This window comes from Eurytemora carolleeae, unplaced genomic scaffold, assembly GCF_000591075.1.
Source record: "Eurytemora carolleeae unplaced genomic scaffold, Eaff_2.0 scaffold33, whole genome shotgun sequence".
In the NCBI taxonomy this organism is placed as follows: domain Eukaryota; kingdom Metazoa; phylum Arthropoda; class Copepoda; order Calanoida; family Temoridae; genus Eurytemora; species Eurytemora carolleeae.
The window spans coordinates 417,446-441,627 of NW_019396220.1; the positions used below are offsets into that span (position 1 = coordinate 417,446).

Sequence of the window (24,182 nt, forward strand, 5' to 3'; positions counted from 1 at the left end):
CTCCCTATAACAGAAAAAAGGTAGAAGTGATAATTTAGATTGTAAAATTTTACCATAATTGACTCTATATCTACTGACCTACGCTTTTGCTTTTATAATATGCTTTAAAGGCTGTTTTATCAACAATTATATTATATAAAATGAATCTTAGAATATAGAAAAATCTGTATGGATCAAACTTTCAAACAACTCGTTAAAATTTTCAGAATGGAATGCATGGCTTGTTTAGCTATTGTCGATGTTTACTAGTGCAAAACATTCTTTGAAAAAAGCCCATCATAAATGTTACATGAACGTTCCATAAACGTTACATGAATGTTCCATACAGGTTACATGAATGTTCCATAAACGTTACATGAATGTTCCATAAACGCTACATAAATGTTCTATAAACGTTACATAAACGTTACATTAATGTTACATTAACGTCAGAAGGATGCTGTCTTCCCTTGAACACTATAGTATGCCAAGTCCATTAGCGCCTGATCCAATGAGGGTTCAGTCATGTGTTTGTTGTCCATTCTGAACCAATAGAAATAGTATGGTGGTAACATCTATCTCATATATCCAATCAGAGTTATGAATCCTTTAATCGGCGCTATCAGTAAATAGAAATATGTACTTCTACTGAAACCATGGTATGAAGATATACAAGGAACCCCGTTTATTTGTTTACAAAAACCGTACTGCAATTTCCAAGCGGAACATTGACAAAAGACTTTTACAGAGAAGGACTTAGTTTGTTTAATTTCACTATGATTCACACTAAACTAAGCTAGTGGGGTAGGGTTTTTTCATTTTCTTTGTTCATCGTTTGTGAACGACAAATTATGTTAGTTTTTTCCATCTTCAAAAAAGTGATTATTCTGTCTCAAAATTATCGTTCATTTTCCATCTATTTCATTCATTTTCTCACTAAATGATCTTTCAGTAAAAATGTTTGTTTATTAAAATCGTTCAATAACATTTTACGTGCAGCAAAACACTGTCGTTAATTAGGGTGTTTTCTAAAAAATCGTTTGTCCAGTAAACACTATCGTTCTTAAAAACCCTTTGGAAAATTTGATCGTTTATTTAATTTTGTTTAAATTCCTCAGAACGATCCAAATGGTTCGGCCATCGTTAGTTTTTTTCTGACGAAAAATTGTGTTTAATTCTCAAAAGTTTTGATCGTTCACAAAAACGTTTCCCATCTCTCTAATGATAGGCTGGGTATTGTAAATAGTCTGGCGGCCCCTTCAAAGTTAAAATCGAGCTGGAAAAAGATGGGGTGGAGCCGGTTCTCGCCGAGCGTCTCTGTGGCCAGTACAAGGGGTTGGGCCGGTTCTTGCCGCGTGTCTCTGTGGCCACTACAAGGGGTCGGGCCGGTGCGAATTTTAATTAACCCTAGTCCACCGTGAGTTGGACGTCCGCCACAATCTGCAGTACTCTCTGGATGTTAACAAGAATGTGAAAGTTCTCATTGTTTCTTCCATAGTTATTCTCAAGGAGAATTGAATAGAAGGAGGGGGCGATAGGGTTTCCGTACACTTTGCTGTGACGTTTTTGGACTGCTGAAGAACTAGTTTTTGCGTAACAACAATAACAAAGGCAGCCGATCTAATGTAAACAAACTAAAGTTAGTATACGGTGAATCTTCATCTAAGGCGCCAGAGATGCCAGATGTCTGTTTATCATTGGTGTTATTGTTTACAATCTTTGTTATTGTTGTTACACAAAAACTAGTTCTTCAGCAGTCCAAAAACGTCACAGCAAAGTGTACGGAAGCCCTATCGCCCCCTCCTTCTATTCAATTCTCCTTGGTTATTCTAAGGAATTTATTCACTTGGTGGTTAAAAAAGTTTCAACAAATTTTTTGACAAACTAAATGGTAGAAAACCAACTGAATGATATCATCTAACTTTGATTTGCTGAACCCAAAATCATTATAACCTGATTGAGTTTTCAAACTATAAATTAGATCATATTGTTAATGTTTGAAATATCAATGGAGTACAACACATGATCCGAATGCAATAAAAAAGGGATTGGAAAATTAGAATTTGAATATTTAAGATGACCAGCCCCCTTCCCCTCACTAGCTTGAGCTTACCTGGAATACACCAAGGGTCTTCTCTGAACTGCAAAATTATGCCAATGTTTGAAAATGGATTTCACAAACATTTTCTTTCTACACAAATGTAAATACAATCAATTCATAGATTTAATTAAAACCTTTTCTTCATAACAATTCCTGACAACCTCCCCCCCCCAGCCCCTATCCCTCTCCTCCATCCCTTTAGAAAATGACAGCAAAAATTTCTCTGGTAAGGTTTAACTGTGGTTGGTATCATTGTGTGTCAGAAAAAAAAGTTTCTGAAAAAAAACCTGGAAATTAAGACTTTGGTAAACAATTTTCTGAAGTCCTAGGACAAAATGTCAATGGAAATAAAGTCTTGAGTTTTAAATTACTGAGACTTTTTTTCCTAAAATAATTAGGTTTACCAATAAAGTTTTAGGAAATAGGATCACAGGAATAAAAGTCCTAAAGTCTTAAACGTTTTCATACACGAACTTTTCATCTATGCATTTGCAACTTGAATATACCAACGGGAATTTTTTGTAGAAAATCATCCTAAAACCATAAAAAAAAACATCCTAGTAATAAAGTCTCAAATTTTAGGACTTTGATATTAAAGACTTTATATTTCAATGAGTTTTTTCCATAGGACTTTTTTAATGCCAAAATGTAGGGCTTCATTTCCGGAAAAAAAAATTTCAAAGAACTTTTTTGCGGTTACCGGGAGGGGGGAGGTAATAATATTTTGATGAAAATTACCTTAATGCCTTCATTTCCTCACTAAGTCTGTAATCTCTCTCCTCTTCAGTTTCTATTCCATGCAGCACAGAATCCTTTATCTCTCTACAGTTACAGTACAGTACAGTAAAGAACCAAGTACAAAATAGGGTAAAATTTTCCTATATTCACCTTAAACTACAAGTAGAAGATCCGGCCCTTGGTACAAACATTTTTCAGGTTATTTTATCACTCTTTCATTTTTCTTTTCGTTCAACTTTGTTTAACTTTGTTCAACTTTGTTCAACTTTGTTCAACTTTGTTCAACTTTGTTCCACTTTGTTAAACTTTGTTCAACTTTGTTCAACTTTGTTCATCTTTCTTCAACTTTGTTCAACTTTGTTCTACTTCGTTCAACTTCGTTCAACCTCGTTCAACTTTGTTCAACTTCATTCAACTTTGTTCATCCTTGTTCAACTTTGTTCAACTTTGTTCAACTTTGTTCAACTTTGTTCAACTTTGTTCAACTTTGTTCAACTTGTTCAACTTTGTTCAACTTTGTTCAACTTTGTTCAACTTTGTTCAACTTTGTTCAACTTTGTTCAACTTTGTTCAACTTCGTTCAACTTCGTTCAACTTCGTTCAACTTCGTTCAACTTCGTTCAACTTCGTTCAACTTCGTTCAACTTCGTTCAACTTTGTTCCTATATTCACCTTAAACTACAAGTAGAAGATCCGGCCCTTGGTACAAACGTTTTTCTGGTTATTTTATCACTCTTTCATTTTTCTTTACGTTCAACTTTGTTCAACTTCGTTCAACTTCGTTCAACCTCGTTCAACTTTGTTCAACTTCGTTCAACTTTGTTCAACTTTGTTCAACTGTGTTTAACTTTGTTCAACTTTGTTAAACTTTGTACAACTTTGTTCAACTTTGTTCAACTTTGTTCAACTTTGTTCAACTTTGTTCAACTTTGTTCAACTTTGTTCAACTTTGTTTAACTTGGTTCTACTTGGTTCAACTTGGTTCAACTTTGTTCAACTTTGTTCAACTTCGCTCAACTTTTTTTAACTTGGTTCAACATGGTTCAACTTTGTTCAACTTTGTTCAACTTTGTTCAGCTTTGTTTAACTTGGTTCAACTTTTTTATTAATTACTAGCTGAAGGGCCTGGCGTTGCCTGTGGAAATAAAAAAATTGGTTTGGCCAACTCTACGCAATATATATATATATATATATATATATACGAATGTCTTGTTTTATATCAAAGATNTTATTTTGTTTAAGGAATAATTGTTAGTTATTTTTCTTAAGGAATAATTGTTAGTTATTTTGCTTAAGGAATAAAATTTTTTCTCTCAAAAAGCCAATATTTTTTTAAAATATCAATTCAGTTAAAAAAAATTATTCAAAATGTAAAAAGCCAAAAATTACGGTTTAGATTTCTATCTCGTAAACACTAAACTGGAGTTTTCCAATTATCCAACAATTTTTCGAATTTTTCTGAAATTGATTTTGAGACGATTGTGCAACCTTTTTTTTCTTAAATTTTTGTTAGAAATAATTTCAAGTCGTCGTTAAAATCGCACCCTTTGTGAGCAACCATTTATTGTATGCGTCTAAATTTGTACTTAACAAATTAAAGATGTCAATTGATAATAATTAACTTTAACCTTTCACCTGTGAATTTTCGCGCAAATAAATCCTTTTTTTCGGAAACTCAAATTTTGACTTTTTATAATCTTTCTGTACTGGTCAAAGGTATTGTCAAANACCTTCCATAGTCAGTGTAACACTATTAGAAACTTATCTAACTTTTAGGGATACTTGACTCCACTGTTATAGGTTTTATCACTGCATTTATATAAACCAGAAATTATATATATTTTGCCTTGTTTATCTAATTGTTGAAAATAAATAATTTTGAAAGTTTTGATTTTTGAAAAAACTTTAAATTTTGCCTTTTAAAGTAGAAAAATTATACGAAATAATTGTTGTTCTTTTTAAATTGTAGAAGAAAAATTATTGCAAATAACACAACATTTAAAAGCTATAAAAGTACAGAATTTGTTATAAAACATAAACTTTCAAATGAAATATTCTGGCTAAAAATGTTAAGAATTAAAATTTCAGAAAGGGACTTTTTACTGTAGTTTATTTAAAAATAAACTCTTTCATGCAAAACATTCGGCTTAATTGCTCCCGTTGAATTTTTTTCATAAATTCACATAAATCATTGCAATTCATTAGAGAAATAGTCTTTTTTGAAGGGAATTTTAGTCACACAAAACCGGACTTTTGAACATTGAGGTTTCATTCTCCTTAGTCACACCACTTTGGAGTACTTAGTGAGCAAACAATATATTTCGGCATGATGTGAAATGACAATATTTCAAAGGGTGGGAGGTAATTCAGAAAAAGTTAAAATACATCCTTAATATCTTAAGTCTGACCCAAATTAACCTATTGAAGAAATCAAAATTAAACATTCAAGAAAAAACATTGTTTTTGGCAAGATGTTCAAGCGCAAACATTCAGGAGATACCTTTTTTGAGAATTTTGATTATTTTACATTGTTTTCTATTTCCAGGTTTAGTGAAGTAAGTTAGTAAGTAATTATGAATAATGATTAAAGAGAAAATATTTAAAAATATTGGAGATATCTAAAAATATTGAAAATATTTTAAAATATTGAAAATAATCAAAAATATTGAAAATATTCAAAGTCAAATATTATAAAAAAAATCTAAACAGAAGTGGATGATACAACTAGATGTCAACTAGTTGTTCTAAACTCCACTTCAAAACTCCACTTAAACTCGACTTTAACTCCACATTTGAATTCCAGTCACCAACTGGGTGAAATCTGGGTGCATAAACTCGTCTTAAACTCGACTTTTTGAATCTCAGTTTTTACCAAGTCAGGATGAAAACTAGGAGTTCAAATATCCACTTTAAAACTCCACTTTAACTTGACTTAAACTCCACTTATCAACTGTGTGAAATCTGAATGAGTAAACTCGACTTAAACTCTAAATTTTTAACCACATATTTTCCCAGTCATCAACTGGGTGAAATCTGGGTGCATAAACTCAACTTAAACTCGACTTTTTGATTCCCAGTTTTTACCAATCAGGGTGAAAACTGGGAGTTTAAATATCCACTTTTTCTGTGGCAATATATTCACGAAAACTCAACTGCACAAAAGTGCATTTTTAAGTGAGTATTTAATAATATTTGATGATTTTTCAAAATAACTATGATGTAAGAAATTTTATGCAACTATTTTGGTAAATACAATGTTTAAAAATTTCTATCATTTTGGAGTAAATCTATGTTTTCATTAGATTCAATGTCAGTAAATTCTTGATTTTTTGATAAGTAGAAGTTCAACTTAGACAGTCTTGTAACAGATTTAACAGTAAGTTAATACAGTATAACATATATTGATTATGTAATTGATAATATGTATGCTGTATGAATTATTACAGATGGAGGAATGATGATGGGGTGAAAAGGATACTGCAGATTGGATTGGTGATATCTGGATGATATGTGGGTGATATGTGAATGATATGTGGATGATATGGTGAAAAGTCGAGTTTTAACCCTTATATGGCACGACTGTTGCCGGCGAAAACTTTTATCGATTAAAACTCCACTCCTCATCATCCAGATATTACCCAAATATCATTCAGAAATCATCCAGAAATCATCCAGAAATCATCCAGAAATCATCTTGGTGAAAAGTCGAGTTTTAATCTTTGTATGGCACGACTATAGCCGATTAAAACTCCACTTTTAAACTCGATTAAAACTCCACTTCTGGAAGGCAAAGGTCGAGTTTTACTCGATTTTAACCCGAGTTTTTGTTTGCTGGGAAGGTAGCTTAAAAAGTAACGATATGAGCCTCAAGAGATGGGCTCCGTACTAGAGAACGATTTTTTGACCCCCCCCCCTTTCCCCCCTTCTATCAATTTTATACATTTATTTTTTATTATTTAGGGTTAGGTTAGGTTAAGTCAATTTCTGGGCTAGGGTAAGCTAGGGGGCCGAGTGCCGCGGCTAGGACAGGCTAGGGGGCCGGGCGCTGCGCTTCGGCCACATCAATTATACAAAATGTAAAATATTGATAGGTTGGGGGAGGGGGAGGGGAGAGTGGTCCAAAAATCGTTCTCTAAGAAATTACCACGAGATGTCCAATTTGTTAGTTCACCTAACAATTCAAGATTACGGGACTGTACACTAAATTTAAATGATTTTATCAAAAATGAATAAAAATGAAAAATTAGGATTTTTAATCGCAGTTTAAGTTAAAGCTTGGGAACCCTGCGATACTAATAGTTACTCCACCGTTTACCCGCGCTTGGTCTTGATAAATCAGACATACGCAGGGTTTCTGAGATAACTCAGACATACACACAGACAAACATATAAATACAACTTTATACATATATATGGATGAAGCCGAAGAAAATTGTTTAAGATATATAAAGGACAATATAGTTCTTATTGAACAGAAAATAGAGGTTTAATGGGTCCTGCTGCTATTAATTCATAGATTCAGCCTGCTTATAAACAGTCTCATTAATTTTTAAGACAGGGTTGACTTTGAAGTGTCGCAACGCCCTAAGCCAAGATTATACCGCTCCGACTCACTTATGCTTTTCTGTAGCCCTTTACATGTACATTTTAGTACTGTAAAGCACTTGTTGTTAGCTTCGTTTTTTTAGAAGTTATTGGCAAAATTCTTAACAATTTAAGCTTGAGAGCGTGAGACCATTAAATCGCAGTGAATTAATTAATTAATTAATCAGAAATGCCACTTTTCAAATATTTGATCTCAGGAAATTATGTCTACAGTCCCTTTAAAGGCAAAATTCCATGATGTCTTCGCCTTTTTCGTCTATAGCCAAACTAAAACTTAATTTAGACCCACTTCTGGTTTGTGGATTATAACCTTTTTTATATCCGATTGGAAATTATCTCAAATTGAAACGTTGCATGCAAAAGAATTAAGCGGACTGAATAAAAGTTCCCAATCCTTTTAGTGAATCAGTGAAATTGTAATTGTTCTTGACAGTCGCAAGTCTTTAGAACTTTATAAACTTTGAAATAAGTAAAAATAAAAAACTCGAATGAATTCTAAAATTCCGTGAAATTAAGCAACTACTCAAAATTAAATGAAATAAGTCGAACACAAAATTTAAAATTTCTCAGAATTGGAATTGAAACACAAAGTTTATTTTTCAAGGACAAATTTGAACCCCCCCCCCCCCCCCTAGGCATATGGGTAGGAGGGTAGAGTATCGTTATACGTTAATTCGGTGTTGTAAAAAAATCTAAAATTAGTCCATAACTTTTTTTTTACTTTTTGAGCTACAGATCTAAAATTTACTTATTAAAAATCATGGGAAAACATAAGTAATAACATGTGTCACATGTTAAGTGGTATGTCGACTGTTTAGAGTGGCATGTCGACTGTTTAGTGGTATGTCGACTGTAAGAGTGGTATGTCGACTTTTTAGTGGTATGTCGATTGTTATGAGTGGCATGTCGACTGTTTAGTGGTATGTCGACTGTTTAGTGGTATGTCGACTGTTTAGTGGTATGTCGACTGTTCAGTGGTATGTCGACTGTTTAGTGGTATGTTGACTGTTTAGTGGTATGTCGACTGTTTAGTGGTATGTTGACTGTTTAGAGTGCATGCCGACTGTTCAGTGATATGTCGACTGTTTAGAATGCATGTCGACTGTTTAGAGTGCATGTCGACTGTTTAGAGTGCATGTCGACTGTTTAGTGGTATGTCGACTGTTTAGAGTGCATGTCGACTGTTTAGAATGGCATGTCGACTGTTTAGTGGTATGTCGACTGTTTATTGGTATGCCGACTGTTTAGAGTGGTATGTCGACTGTTTAGAGTGGCATTTCGACTGTTCAGAATGGCATGTCGACTGATTCACAACGGGAAACTCTGAAGATCAAGAATGAATCCGCCCCCCCCCCCTCCTCCATGAAATAAGTTTTTATCTCAATAAATAAACGAGTATTATTTTTTTTAACATATATATTTATTGACAACGATATTTAACAGGTTAAATTGGTTAAAAACATCAATGGTTTTGTTACACTGGTAGGCCATTTTATTAATACAATGAAGACGACTTTTCTGTTTAAGTTTTGGTTGTTTTTGGAATTATAAGTTTACAAATAATTAAAGAGAAGCTTTTTTTATTGATAGCTTCTCTTTGTTTCCATGTTTTTGTGTAGCCATGCTGTTTCACAGCTTGATATAAATCAAAATTGAAATCGAAAGTCGTCTTTATTGTTTTGTTATTTGCGACGACGAATGTAACAAAACCATTGTTTGTTTTTAAAGATTATTGCAAAATCTGAAAACAAATTTTACTGCAGAAGAAAAGCGCCAAATACTTTAGTTATTTTACAATCGAAATATTTTAAAGGTGGTAGTCTTTAAATGAGTTCAAATTGAAGTTTTTGGCTTAAAATTCATGCCTTTCGGAGCCCAAAACTTAAGAATGAATGACTGAAACCAAGAATCGGAAACCCAGTTTCATGACATTAGCAAGTGTACAGATATTGCTGTACAGTGTACATTTTACTGTATAGTTTGAGTAACGTGGCTTAAAAGCTGTATCTTGTAATAAGAAAGAGAAAAACAATATTTCTCCACAAGTTTATTTACAGAATGTCACTGTTGTCAGCAAGATACTAATTATCAAACAGCGAGATTCATTCATTTTCCTTTTAGTGACACCATTATTTCTATTTATTTATTTATTGTCCCGGCGTACACCACCCGGGATAATAAAATTGGAAATTATTTAATTTGAGAATAAAGGGACTATTATATAAGTGTAATTTCACGTGACCGTTCATGCAAAGATGGCCATGCCAAAGTTTACAACAATACAAAAATACAACAATTTAAAAACTTGAAATGTGATCAATAGTGTGGAATCTATATATTGTCGGGCTTCTAAGTTTAAAAGTGTTTCATTATGATTATTCCTTCATGTTTTTCAAAAGTAGAAATGCACAATTCACTTTTTGTGAAGAACCCACAATTTAAAATAATCAGTAATTGTGAATCGGGCATTGCCATTTTTGCATAGAGAGCGGAGGGTACGCAAATCTGCCTCTTTGGTAAAAGTAAATTCAACCTATATGAAGCATAAAGCCTGACCACGTCAACCTTGTTGCACCGGCTAGTCCTGTCCATAGAGTTGGGTACAGTACAAACTGGGACCGGAAAGGTTGACCCGGCTCGGAAATTTAAATGTACCTTCGGTGCCCGTGAGGGTCAATAAAATCTACGCCTATGTTCCCTTTAACAGTAGGAATATGTAATATTTGTTTAAATTATGTCCAGAGGGTTCAGTTATGAAATTTTAAGATGAAGCTGAGATTTTAATTTAAATAATTGGACATCCATGCGAACGAACAGAGATTACTAATTTATATACATGTATACATATTTTAAGCCTTGAATTGTGAATATTATATGGCACATTACAATAAAATTATAATTTTTTATTTATCAATGTATCTTTTTCTGATACATTCTAATAAAATTAAATCAAATTAAATTATGGTCGAATGAACATTACAGTCAATTAATCTTTTGATATCAATAATTCAGACCTTTTAATAATTAGATTACATTTATAGTAATTACATTTAATTAGATTACATTTATAGTAATTACATTTAATTAGATTACATTTATAGTAATTACATTTAATTAGATTACATTTATAGTAATTGAAAACTTCTAGAAATTGGAAATCGATAATTTTCATTATTCATCTTAACATTATTTAGGATCAAAAAGGTAAATTGATGTAAGAAAAAAACTGATATTTTTATGACATTTTTGTGTGTGTAAAATGAGTAGATTGCCAAACGATTTAAGGAAGTAACATCGTACTGAATCGGTTGGAAAAAATATGTTCAACCGATTTTTTTTCGTTTTTTAAACAACAAAATCACTGAAAATTGCAAGGAGAATTGAATAGAAGGAGGGGCGATAGGGTTTCCGTACACTTTGCTGTGACGTTTTTGGACTGCTGAAGAACTAGTTTTTGCGTAACAACAATAACAAAAGGCAGCCGATATAATGTAAACAAACATAAGTTAGTGTACGGTGAATCTTCATCTAACACGCAAGAGATGCCAGATGTCTGTTTATCATTTCATGTCTGTTTATCGCCCCCTCCTTCTATTCAATTCTCCTTGGAAAATTGTATCAAATTACAATTATATTTGATATGTTCCTCTGTAAATCAATACAAAATGTTACTTTCAACTGGATTTAAACAAAAAGTAGTTTCAGAGCATGTTGAAAAAATATAGAAATTATTTAACATGCATTTAAACATTTTTTTTCAATTGTTGGAATTTATCTGTATTTAAAATACCCGCAATTTTTGAGCGGGAACAAAAAAAGTGGAATTCTCATCGCTTCCTTTTCTGTTTAATTGTGTAGTGTTTTTAAAAGTGCCTGAATATCTTAATTAAATTTTAAATGGCAACAATAAAAAATTTAAAATTCTTAGCGATATTTTTTAAAAAAAGAATAAAGACGAAATATTTTCACGACTTTCTGCTTTTTTCAAATTATTGTTTTGTTTTGTTTAAAAATAAAAATATATACTGAAAATAAATTAGAAATTCTTCAGCAACCATTTTCAGAAGATTTCACACTTTGGAGGATGCAACTTTTAATAATCGGGAGGTTGCAACTGTTTATACTCGGGAGAATGCAACTTTACACGTGGAAGGTTGAAATTTTTCACACTTTGGAGGATGCAACTTTTAATAATCGGGCGGTTGCAACTGTTTACACTCGGTATAAGGTTGCAACTTTTTACGCTTGGTAGATTGCAACTGTTTACACTCGGTAGGTTGCAACTGTTTACACTCGGTAGGTTGCAACTGTTTATACTCGGTAGGTTGCAACTTTTTACGCTTGGTAGGTTGCAACTGTTTACACTTGGTAGGTTGCAACCATTTACACTCGGTAGGTTGCAACTTTTTACGCTTGGTAGGTTGCAACTGTTTACTCTCTGTAGGTTGCAACTGTTTACACTCGGTAGGTTGCAACTGTTTACACTCGGTAGGTTGCAACTGTTTACACTCGGTAGGTTGCAACTGTTTACACTAGGTAGGTTGCAACTGTTTACACTCGGTAGGTTGAAACTTTCAACACTTTTAAGATGCAAGCAAACCTTTGCAACTTTTTACCCTCCGGAGTTTGCAACTTTTCACATTCGAGAGGTTGCAACTTTACACATGGAAGGTTGAAATGTTCCACACTCCAAAGTATGCAATTTTTCCCACTCGGGAGGTTGCAACTGTACAAACGCTGAAGTTGGAAATTTTCCGCACTTTGCAGAATGCAACTTTCGTCACGGAGGAGAATGCAACTTTTCACACTCGGGAGGTTGCAACTTGTGATTTTGATTCTAAAACAACCTCAACATTTGCAACTTCCATCATTGATCTCTAAAACATTAATAAATTATATTTAAAGCGGTCAGCGAACTTTTTTTCTCGAAATTCTGAAACCAATTTTTAAATATTATGTAAATTTAGATATACAAAAAACGCTGAATAAAAAAATATATTTGTAATTTCTAAATGTTGGGTTCTAGCAGTGAAGTTTTTATATTCATCTATAATGTATTTATATAATATCAGACTAAAGTAAATTAAGATTAAAATCTGAAATGTTTTCAGATAAAATGAGCTAGGAGGTCACAAAGTCGAACCGATAATAACGCATGAATTTTATATTCACCCTCTGTCTAGTTTGCTATGATATGATATTATATATATATATATATATATATATATATGTATGTATATTCAATTATTCATCATCAAAGTTCCACTTTCGCCTAAAAAATAATTTATCCCCCAGACATTTCGGGGAGGAGGAACTTTGAAGAGGGTGCTGGGTAATTTTTCAACAAAGCATATACCCAAAGAGAATAGACAAGTATAGAGTGGAGTTAAGTGGAAAAAATGTAAAACCGCCATTTTGTTATACTGTTTCTATACCGCAAGTGTATTTCACATATATGTGCTATATAACCTTTTGGGCCTGGAACATATTTTATAGAAAAACATTTTTTTGAAAATTTTTTAATTTTCTCTAAATCAATTCTTTCACAACCTGTCCTGCATTCCCGAGTTCATAACAGCATAAGCTTTACTTTACATTCCCAAGTTGATAAAAAGAAAAAATTTTAACGGATATGTCCAGAGATTATTGTGATGTACAGCGTATAATTTGTGATCATTTACATGAATTATACACTTTAAACTCTTTTTTCAGGCTCAAAAGGACTAAAATAATTCATACCGAGGCTTTTTTCGCTTCTATTCTAATCTCTGTTATGTGCTTATACCCCAGGATGCTTATCTATTCACCTGTGTAAACTCAGGTTCAACTTCATCCATGAGAATCTCGTTCTCTTCCGGACTATTACACTATATACAACATCGATTAACAACATGGATTAACAACATCTTTTTATGAATAAATGTACGAAAAAAAATGAAAAATTGAAAAATTACAAAATTAAAAAAGTCAAATGAATGAACGATACCAAACTTTAAAAGCAATCTTTAACTCTTCTAAAATCTCTCTGAACTTATTTCTCTACCGATCCATGATTGACACAACCATTCGTATTCAGAGTATCTCTATAACCAAAGAATTATTATGTAAAGTATAGTCTTTTTAGAGATGTACGCATTTTTAGTACTGCAGTGTACTGTCTTTGGCAAGGGCGTTTTGGGGGGGGGGGGGGAATGCAAAATTTGAACAGTAAATTCAAAACTTTTGGCTTTTTGGATACTTTACAGGTTCACATACAGTCCAATAATCTTACAAGTACTACTTTGTCTCTCCTTAAAACAAAACTAGCAGAAAAAAAACAGCAAATAAGTTTTAATAATACGTTTCACTCTTCATTTTCAGATTTGAAAAGTGAGATGGCTCTTAGTTCTAGGGGGGGACTAAGCCCCCCCCCCCCCTGTGTACGCCCTTGGTCTCTGGGCGGTAAAGTAAACATAAGACGTATGTCACAGCCTGACTTGGGAACCATTTTTCGTTTAAAAAAATCAATGATTTATTTTGGTCATAGGAAACTATTAATTTAAAAAATTTAATGCTTTTATCCTCCTTGGATACTAAACGAGCACTGATGCATCTATTCGTGTTTACAAATTCCGCCCTGAGAGAACTGGTTTCAATATGTGCGCAGAGTATACGCAACAGCAATTAACTTTCCTTGCAATAGTACCTTGTCTGTAACTAACTTTATTTTTGTCTAATAATACAGGTAGTCTTAAGGACTGACCTCAAATACAATTAAGATAACATACAATAAATAGATAACAGGTTACATATACGACAAGGACAATATAGTATACTTATTTTTATTATTATTATTATTATTATTATTATTATTATAATTATTATTATTATTATTAATCATTATTATTATAATTATCATTATTATTATTATTGTTATTATCAAATACCTGTTTGTAAGCGTATATATAGAAGTTGACCGAGGAGCTGAAGACTGTGAGAAGATGGGATAAGGAGGTTATATTCTGTATCCAGGGGGGCCAGTCAATATCGCTCTAAACACAGATATATATATGTAAATATATGAATTAAATATCCTACTCCAATAAATACTCTTAAATCTGTAGCAATCCAGGTACAACTCAATCTCAAACTCCAGGTTCTCCAATAATACCTAGGTCAGTATCAATCCGGATACTACTCTTTTTTTATTCTCAAGTATTCTTACAAGATACAATTCAATCTAGAACTCAAGGTTCCTCAGTAATACCATAGTCAATATCAATCTGGATACGACTTAGTCTGTATTTGCAGGTTAATGAACGTGATAACAAGTTTAAAGTCGTTATCTACAATCGTAGCTAGATTAGTCGCAATACAAGTCATGGGAATTTTTATCTAGGCAATAAAACTGAAAACTGCGTAGATCTAAAATTTTGTTCTATTCTTTACCCTTGACACCAGAGCTGGGAACTTTTGAATGGTGGATATTGGGATTAATGCTTGATCCACTCTTTTTCTTAATCTCCAGATTAAATAATGCTCGTTCTCCTTTTTTCCCATTTTACTGTGCTTTTAGATAACTAAGTTTCCACTTGCTTTAAAATTGAATACACCGACTGTAAAAGTAAAATTTTACACTTTGTGTGTACATGTGTATGACACGTTTACACAAAAATGTGTAAACATATTTAAAACCCTGAAGGAAAACATTTTTGTGAAAGAAAAATTTTGAAGTTTTGAGTCAGAAATTTAAAAAAACGTACTTGCATAATAACTTGAAACGCAGTGTATATGGTGACTGCAGTATTAGGGTGTATATTTAAGTAATGTCTGAGCATAAAGATGATTGTAAATAAAGCAAGAACCAGAAATAATCTGGAAAAGGAAGACGACTTTTAGACACAAGGTATGATTTAAAATAGTCCAATTCATCTTGAGACGCGCACAGCAATTGGGCAAAGTAAACAGACCCATTTCACTATTATAAGAGATTTTTAAGCTTTCAGTAAAGCTAACTGTTCGTAAACACCCATTAAACACCTGTACATATTGATCAAATGTCGCCTTCCTTTATAACAAATAAGATTTGAAAGATTTGACTAAAATAACAAATATTAGATTGTAAATTCTAAACATGATCTAAATTGAAGAAATAAATTCTCATGACTTTATCTGGGCTTCACTACAGTTAGGCTGATTAAAATGAATACATTGGAAGAATTTATATAATGTTGCCTTTATTTTGAATTTGAAGCTGCTATTTGTACTTTCACAAGCTGTGAAAGTTTTCTGCCAGAAGCTTTACAGGGATATGTATAGTTTACTAAAACAAATACAAATTTCTGTGTTAAGAGTCAGAACTTTTATGGGGATTGAAAATTTTCTATTTTTTTTTGTAAAAATAAATTAATAGCCCTGAAATACGTCTTATCCAACAGCTTCATAAAGTTGAGCGCTAATTTACGTATAACAACCTTCAGTATCTATAATTCTCAGCGGCATAACATTAAGTCAAAAGTGATAAAGACGACATTTCAAAAATTCTTCCGATGTATTCATATTAATGAGTTTAACTGTATAAAATTGCATACAAAGTGATTTAGCAGAAAAAAAGAAAGACAGAATAAATTCCGTATAACTGTCTGGTTATAAAGTCTTATATTTTGTGGGTGTATGTTGATACAGAGAATCCAAATGTTGGAGACCAAATAATTATTTGTATCTTAATTACTCACATTTTTCTAAATATTAAATTTACCGTGAAACCTCTTTCCAACAATTTACAATAAATGGTTTATAGTACAGTTTGCTAATTTTGATAAATAATTCTTATTAACAAAATATTCTCAATATTCTTAACTTAATTTTGATTATTTTTAACCGTTTACATATTTGAATATTTAATAATTAACAGGGTTACACACAAATGATGAAAAGACGACTGAAAACTTTAAAAAATGACGATTTAAAGTTTTATTTTTGGTTTCTGCTTTCAATTGAGTATTTTGATGGTTTACAAAAGGATTGAGCACAGTTTTGGCGAACCCTGATTGTAAGATTAAACAAATTCCGCATAATCGTCTCTGAAGTCTCATTCTGTGTGGGTAACCCTGTATTTACACTTTTCCATCTACGACCCAATTTGAAAAATAAATATATAAAAAAATAAATATACATAAAAATAGATAACGTTTTTAAGAAAACTTGATATTTCGAACTACAGTTAATACCTAATCCCCCCCCCCCCACGGTGGGTATTTTAAGGGGTCAGGGGGGGGTGACAAACTTAATATATTCTAATAATCTTTTCATTTACAAACATATATATGAATTGTAGCTAGCATTGATTTATAATGATTTCAATTTATCAGGGGCGGATACAGGGGGGGGGGGGGGGGGGGCGGGGGGACATTCGCCCCCCCCCTGAATTTGGAATTTTTTGTTGCTATTTTCAGAATAGCTTCTCAATAGCATGCTGAAGGGAAAGAAACCCTAGTGCAAAACAGGAAAAATATCTGTCTTAATAAACTATAATGTGTGAAAAGTTAAAAATCTAGTCTTTTAGTCTTTAGTCATTAATTTTGACTCTTTATGACTCTTTTAAGCGGCGCGATTTTTTGTTCCTAATTATGAATTTTTTTGTTTCTAAAAAATCTTGCCCCCCCCCCCTCACTTAAATCCTGTATCCACCCCTGCAATTTATAATTACTTTTCCCGTTTATATATTTATCCTTGAATGGATCTTGTAAACCCGCAAAATATTTAGATGTCGTCTTTGTTAAAGAGAACTTTTTCGGGAAAAAAGAATATATTTTAAAGGTAAAGTACAAGAAAGCACAGCCGTTTCGGGATAATCTTAATATTTAAATAGATTCTAACAGCCATATAGAGAAGATTCTGGGGCATCGGCAGCACGCCAAAACCTTGATTTGGTCTGTGCAGCGTGTTGATAAAAAAGAAGAAAAAACGATTTAAAATCGTTTTAACGAACTTGAAAAAGGTATAGTTTTCTATCGAACGAACGAAATTTTCAAAAGATATCGAAAAACTATCGTTATATTACTGAACGAACGATTTTTAGGGAAAGAAACTGTATAAAAAAAAACAATAATTCTTTACTGAACGAACGATTTTTTAAACAACTAATTAAAAATCTATCGTTTTATTACTGAACAAACGGTTTTATCCAACGTTCATTCAGTGAGAAAATGAACGAAATAAATGGAAAATGAGTAAGAACAAAATCAATTTGTTTAAATGATGGAAGAAAAAATTAACGAAATGGGTCGTAAAGAAAGCTAAAAAAAAGAATTTTATGAAATTTTGGAAGTTTTATTATTTTCTTCAAAAAACGATTAGCATTCAACAAGTACAGGGGACCCAAAAAGGATAAGACTGAAAATACGACCTGAAACTCACATAATGCAACGATGATTAACTATTTAATGATTTAGCAAAGAATGAAAGAATATTACAGTTGCATGGAGTTATGAAAAGGAAACAGATATTATAAATTTCATACAGTCGACTCTGAAGTCTCATTCTTTGTGTGTGACCCTGTATGAACCGACCTGATCTGACTGCCTGAGCTCCCATATGTTAGGAATCCAACGTATAGCGTGACACAGGAGAAATACTAAAAATAGATACAGTGATAACCAGAAAGCTGTGAAATAGGGAAACAACTTTTAGACTCAAGATATTACTTTAAATGATCCAGTTAGCATGGGAAACCGTAATTGTACTGAATTAACTCACCCATTTTCCTGAATTAGTGATTTAATAAGTGTCTATAATTCTCGTTGCTTTGTAACAACATTAAATACACTTATGCTATGAAGTCGTCTTCCTATTTTAGAATTTTCTGTTTATAACTGTAACAATTCATTTAACTATCCTAATGATCCCATCTCTCCTATAAATTTCATAATACATACTAAAATGACCAGAGTTGGAATATCTGCAACAATGACCGAAGTTAAATACCTGCAACAATGACCGTAGGTAAATACCTTCAACAATGACCGAAGGTGAATACCTACAACAATGACCGAAGGTGAATACCTACAACAATGACCGAAGGTAAATACCTGCAACAATGACCGAAGGTGGATACCATCAACAATGACTGTAGGTAAATACCTGCAACAATGACCGAAGGTGAATACCTGCAACAATGACCATAGGTAAATACCTGCAACAAGGACGACAGGTGAACACCTGCAACAATGACCGGAGGTAAATACCTGCAACAAGGACCACAGGTGAACACCTGCAACAATGACCGGAGGTAAATACCTGCAACAAGGACCACAGGTGAACACCTGCAACAATGACCGAAGGTGAAAACCTGCAACATTGATCGTAGGTAAATACCTGCTACAATGACCGCAGGTGAATACCTGCAACAATGACCAAGGTAAATACCTGCAACATTACCAAAGGTAAATACCTGCAACAATGACAGAAGGTAAATACCTGCAACAATGATCAAAGGTTAATACCTGCAACAATAACCGAAGTTAAATACCTGGAACAATGACCGTAGGTAAATACCTGCAACAAGGACCGTAGGTAAATACCTGCAACAATGACCGAAGGTGAATACCTGCAACAATGACCGTAGGTAAATACATGCAACAATGACCGTAGGTAAATACCTACAACAATTACCGAAGGTGAATACCTGCAACAATTACTAAGGATATCTGAGAAAGTCTAATTTCTTTGCTGTGGAATTCTCCCCTTGAACTCTCGATAATGTTAGTTCTCCGCATACTCCGAATCTAAGATTTAAAAACATAAAAAACAACCAGATCATAGATTAATAACAATAAAGACAGAACACTAGATGTCGTCTTTTCAAGATCTAGGGTTTTTTCATTCACAATAACCCTAGGAGGTTGTGAGGGAGGAGGGGTCATGCGGCCATGAGCCCAGCAATATCATGTTTGAACCCAGGTAGTTAGCAGAACCCTTCCCGAACCCCGCCGAATCCTTTTTGAGACCAGCAAAAGACTCCTCAAAAAATCTTTTACTGATAATTGACTTAAAAAAGAAATAATATCAAAAATGAAAACATGGGAGAATAGGTTACATACTACTCTTAGGTTAAACATAAAAATCGATGCTTTAAAACTATTTTAAAGTGTAAACTGTAAAATGTTGTCTTTTTAGATTTAACAAATACTTTAGATAATAATGTATATAATTATGATATTTAGAATTCTTTTTTAATTCATAATAAACTTTCGACACATTTTTGTATGAATGGTGTACTATAATGAATGATAAATAATAAGTTGCAAAATATATTTATATGCAAGATTTTACATATCGCCTATTCATCACTGTGATCATCCTATCTAAAGTATTTGTTAAATGTAAAAAGACAAATTTTTACACTATAAAATTTGGAGCCCATACAAAACATATAGTAACTAAACTTATCACCACAAAACTTATTAAAACAAAACTTATCTAATAACAAAACTTATCAAAACAAAACTTATCAAACTACAAAACTTATCAACCTCCAAAACATATCAAAGTCAAAACCTATTAAGAAAGTATTGGGAGTAACGGTACAAACTCTCAACATTATGCACACTTAATGCTTTGCTGCAGATCTTCTTGCATATCGGCTTAACATATTTTTACAATTATATATTGTCTAGATACGCTGAATATTAATTTACATTTGTTAATAAAATATTCCTTCATTCGAACCTTTAGAACAAAGATGTTTAATTAAAAAATATGAAGCACGAAAAGAAAACTTTGCCATAAACTCAAATTTTCTAATCTAAATTGCAACCTGATGGTTTAAACCTTAGATAATTTCATCTAACAGAATTTACAGTTTGAAATATCAAGGATATTTTGTTTTAAATTTCTGAATTTAGGATTAACTTTGTACTTATTAAACATATTTATGAGATTAAAAATAATGATGTTATTATGTTCAAGTACTAAATAACTAGGTGACACGTGAATAGTTTGTGGCATTGGAACCCCGGCTGCCATGAGCCTCCCAGATTTGCTATGCAGCACCGAGCCTCCGCTATGCATTATAAATTTCATACGAAAACTTACTTTTCGCGTTAAAAACTTTATAACGCGAAAAGTTTAAATTCGGCCTCAGTTTTTGAAAAGTTTGGTAAATTTTGTGCCCCATCTTTAACAATAGGCCCGTAGCCTGTCCTAAATGCAGCGCTCGGCCAACTAAATTGAAGGAAAGAAGGGGGAGGGGGGATGATGGCCCGGGTTTGAAAAGTTCTAATTATTGTACATTTTGTTTAAACTTGAGAAGAACTGCAGCGTTCTAGTTCATGCTTTGATATATCCAAGATATATCTAACGAATAATAAAGAGATTTAGCTGCATTGTTCAAATTATTCAGCAGAGTTTGATTTGTAATTTCGTTTCCCAAGGGATAGAAGGGAGGGGGGCCGGATAGAGGAGCGTATAATTTCTTTTCTCAAGGGATAGAAGAGAGGGGGGCCGGATAGAGGAGCGTATAATTTCTTTTCTCAAGGGATAGAAGAGAGGGGGGCCGGATAGAGGAGCGTATAATTTCTTTTCTCAAGGGATAGAAGAGAGGGGGGCCGGATAGAGGAGCGTATAATTTCTTTTCTCAAGGGATAGAAGAGAGGGGGGCCGGATAGAGGAGCGTATAATTTCTTTTCTCAAGGGATAGAAGAGAGGGGGGCCGGATAGAGGAGCGTATAATTTCTTTTCTCAAGGGATAGAAGAGAGGGGGGCCGGATAGAGGAGCGTATAATTTCTTTTCTCAAGGGATAGAAGAGAGGGGGGCCGGATAGAGGAGCGTATAATTTCTTTTCTCAAGGGATAGAAGGGAGGGGGCCGGATAGAGGAGGGTATAATTTCGTTTCTCAAGGGATAGAAGGGAGGGGGCCGGATAGAGGATGGTATAACTTCGTTTCTCAAGGGATAGACTACAAAGAGACTGTTTTAGACTACAAAGAGACTGTTTAAGACTATACAAACAGACTGTTTTAGACTATACAAACAGACTGTTTTAGACTACAAAGAGACTGTTTTAGACTACAAAGAGACTGTTTTAGACTACAAAGAGACTGTTTTAGATTGCAAAGAGACTGTTTTAGACTACAAAGAGACTGTTTTAGATTGCAGAGACTGTTTTAGACTACAAATAGACTGTTTTAGACTACAAAGAGACTGTTTTAGATTGCAGAGACTGTTTTAGACTACAAAGAGACTGTTTTAGACTACAAAGAGACTGTTGCTGCAGTTTCAAATGTCTTTTATTAAAAAAGAACGACAAGTCCGATTGGCAACGGAACGGAACCCTTTAAAACTTTGTTTATTCAATGATGTAGAAGACATGCTTCGAATATCTGGCTTGAAAAGTGTTTAATTTTAATGATTTCCTCCCATTGTATCTGCAGAAGAAATAGGGAAGTTGCTATGTAAAGAAACCACAATTGAAAATAATTCATTTTTAAAGGTAGCGTTGTGAATCAGACATTACAGTACATAAATTGAAATTGCTTCAAATTACGACTACAGGCCCTTTAACCCAATACTTGTTAATTTCTTACTATTTTTACAATCTTATTCTATTTTCAACTCGTTTGTTATAAGGAAGATGATTTGATAAATAATTCAGCAAAAAGTTGAAAAATAATTTTCTTTTCTGACAGATGGAAGATTATTTATCTTATCTTCCCTACCACTACTTTCAGTTTCTCATATTATTACAAACTAGCTGAAAGGCCCGGCGTTGCCCGTGGAAAAAAAATTAAAAAATAATTTTGAAAAATAAAAAAAAATTGAGAAAAAAAATTCGAATTTTTTTTAGCCTATAACACCCTCCGGCCACCCCTGAGTGTCCACAAAAAAATCAGTTCATTCGGTCTGCAGCCGTTTGGCCGGCTATAGTCTTGTTTTATTATATAGATAGATAGGCAATATATGTTTTCATAACTTATGGAGATTAATGATTAAGTCCATATTGGACTATTCATCTTTTCTTCTACATTCATCAAGTTTATAATTATAGAATATAGAAATCAGAACTTTTGTTTTGTTAATCTCGGGTTCAAGCATTGATCGCCATCTTATGCATATATACGGATTAATTTAAATTAATTTAAATAAGGAATTGAGTCTTTGTCACAAACTCAAATTTTCTAATCCTTATATCGTTTGAACCTGATGGTGTAAACCTTTGATATTTCAAACTTATATTATTTGATCTGACAAAATTGATAGTTTGAAATGTCTAACGCTTACGAAATTTGATTGCAAAGATATAGGAAATAGAAAATCTGAGTTTGTGAAAAAGAATCAAATCCTTTCAAGGATTATTGCCCGCAATTTGGTGAACGCGCTTTCACTGCAAACCAAGATGTACACACGGTGGATTAAGACAGTGGGGTCGGTCAAATAGGCCTAGGATTAGGCCGGGTACTGTAAGAAGTCTGAACGCGCCATGGGAATTGTCATAGTTAGCCCTCCGACAGGACTATGCCAAGAAAATATGGCAGGCCGGTGAAACTGGGCAGGTCCTGTTCGAATTCAAATTTACTACGGCCAAGATGTACAAGCTCTCATACAAAAATAAAGCAGTATTTTGCCCATTACTCCTTTTTAACCTAAGCAAGCAACAAACGCTTTGCATTTTTTTATATTAGTAAGTTGGTGAGAAATAAGCAAACCAAAGTCCAAAAGCCAAGGCGTTGCAACATAGTCGAAGCTGTTAAAAATTTGAAGAATATCTTTTAATGTTGTCAATATATCAATGGTATACAACACCTGTCTATAAACGGTTATGTTGAGGATAGAGAGGAGCAGCAGAGGGATTATACCGTGCACAACCAGGTTCAGTATTATCAGGTATACCTAGAGATTAGGATCAGAGGTGGAAATTTAAGTATCCTTGAATGAAGAGTAGATACACCAAGCTGCCAAAAAATCAACCTTTAAAGTAAATTGTATAATTTTAAAGGAAACCTAAAAATGAAAAATTATAACATTCAAATTCTAATAGGAGAGTCTGTCAAATTCTAGGTAACTCCGGGTTATCGTAATTTTCAGATTTGTTCCGTATTTGCTTTATAAAGATCATTTACAGATATTCTGTTTAAACTTTTATTCTTGTACCATATCTGCACATAGGTTAGAGCTGTCGTATAACTTGTACACAGTTTTATGTCAATTTTTTGAGACAGGAACATCAGATAGCAATATTATTGGTCGCAATCAAAGCCTTTCACGTTAAATGTTATTTATACGAAGTGTTAAAATGCATAATTAATTATACAAAATGTTACGTTTAAAAAAATTGCACCTATACAACGAGTACTATAAAGAAAATGAACCTATACAAAATTGTAATATTTATAACGTTACAGGTGTGGATTATACCTAGAAGTGAAATTTTAATTATATTTTGAGAGAATTAAAAAAAATACTAATCTTTCTTACTAATTTTCTGAAATTTTGTCTAGAAATTAAAGATTAAGCCCGATTATTTTCTCCTTATTATATTTTTTCAAATTCACAAAAAAATTAAAGCATAAAAATGACTTCTTACAAAAATAAACATTTTTCAAGAAAAAGTTTGTGTACAAGAACAAGAGCAAAAACTTGAAACATTGTTTAAATTCTTCCAAGGAATTGAAATAGTTTTTAATATTTAATCCTAAAAAGAATTCTTAGTTGGGAACTTTTAAATAAAAGGAATGTATTAAAGCTTCGTATATCTTAGCCATAGAAAATAGAATATATAGAG

At 32.9% G+C, this 24,182-nt stretch overlaps 1 protein-coding gene across 1 annotated transcript; it reads right to left on the minus strand.

Moving 5' to 3' along the window:
- Positions 1–10,982: 10,982 nt before the first annotated feature.
- LOC111698538 (uncharacterized) lies at positions 10,983–23,292 on the minus strand. Its single transcript, XM_023468891.1, has 6 exons — positions 23,204–23,292; positions 19,089–19,188; positions 17,974–18,038; positions 14,350–14,454; positions 13,231–13,290; positions 10,983–12,300 (listed from the first exon to the last, which is right to left on the minus strand). Exons 2-6 carry the CDS (start codon positions 19,177–19,179, stop codon positions 12,226–12,228), a joined length of 396 nt encoding a protein of 131 aa, XP_023324659.1. The 5' UTR covers positions 19,180–19,188; positions 23,204–23,292; the 3' UTR covers positions 10,983–12,225.
- Positions 23,293–24,182: the final 890 nt, after the last annotated feature.

Excerpts from the sequence above, each read along its gene's own strand:
- LOC111698538 (XM_023468891.1), bottom strand. The coding sequence starts at position 19,179 with ATGCGGAGAACTAACATTATCGAGAGTTCAAGGGGAGAATTCCACAGC. Across the intron at positions 14,455-17,973 it reads AGCTCAGGCAGTCAGATCAG|AGCGATATTGACTGGCCCCC; the intron begins GTCGGTTCATAC and ends ATCTGTGTTTAG. Across the intron at positions 13,291-14,349 it reads ATATATACGCTTACAAACAG|TGTAATAGTCCGGAAGAGAA; the intron begins GTATTTGATAAT and ends TGTTGTATATAG.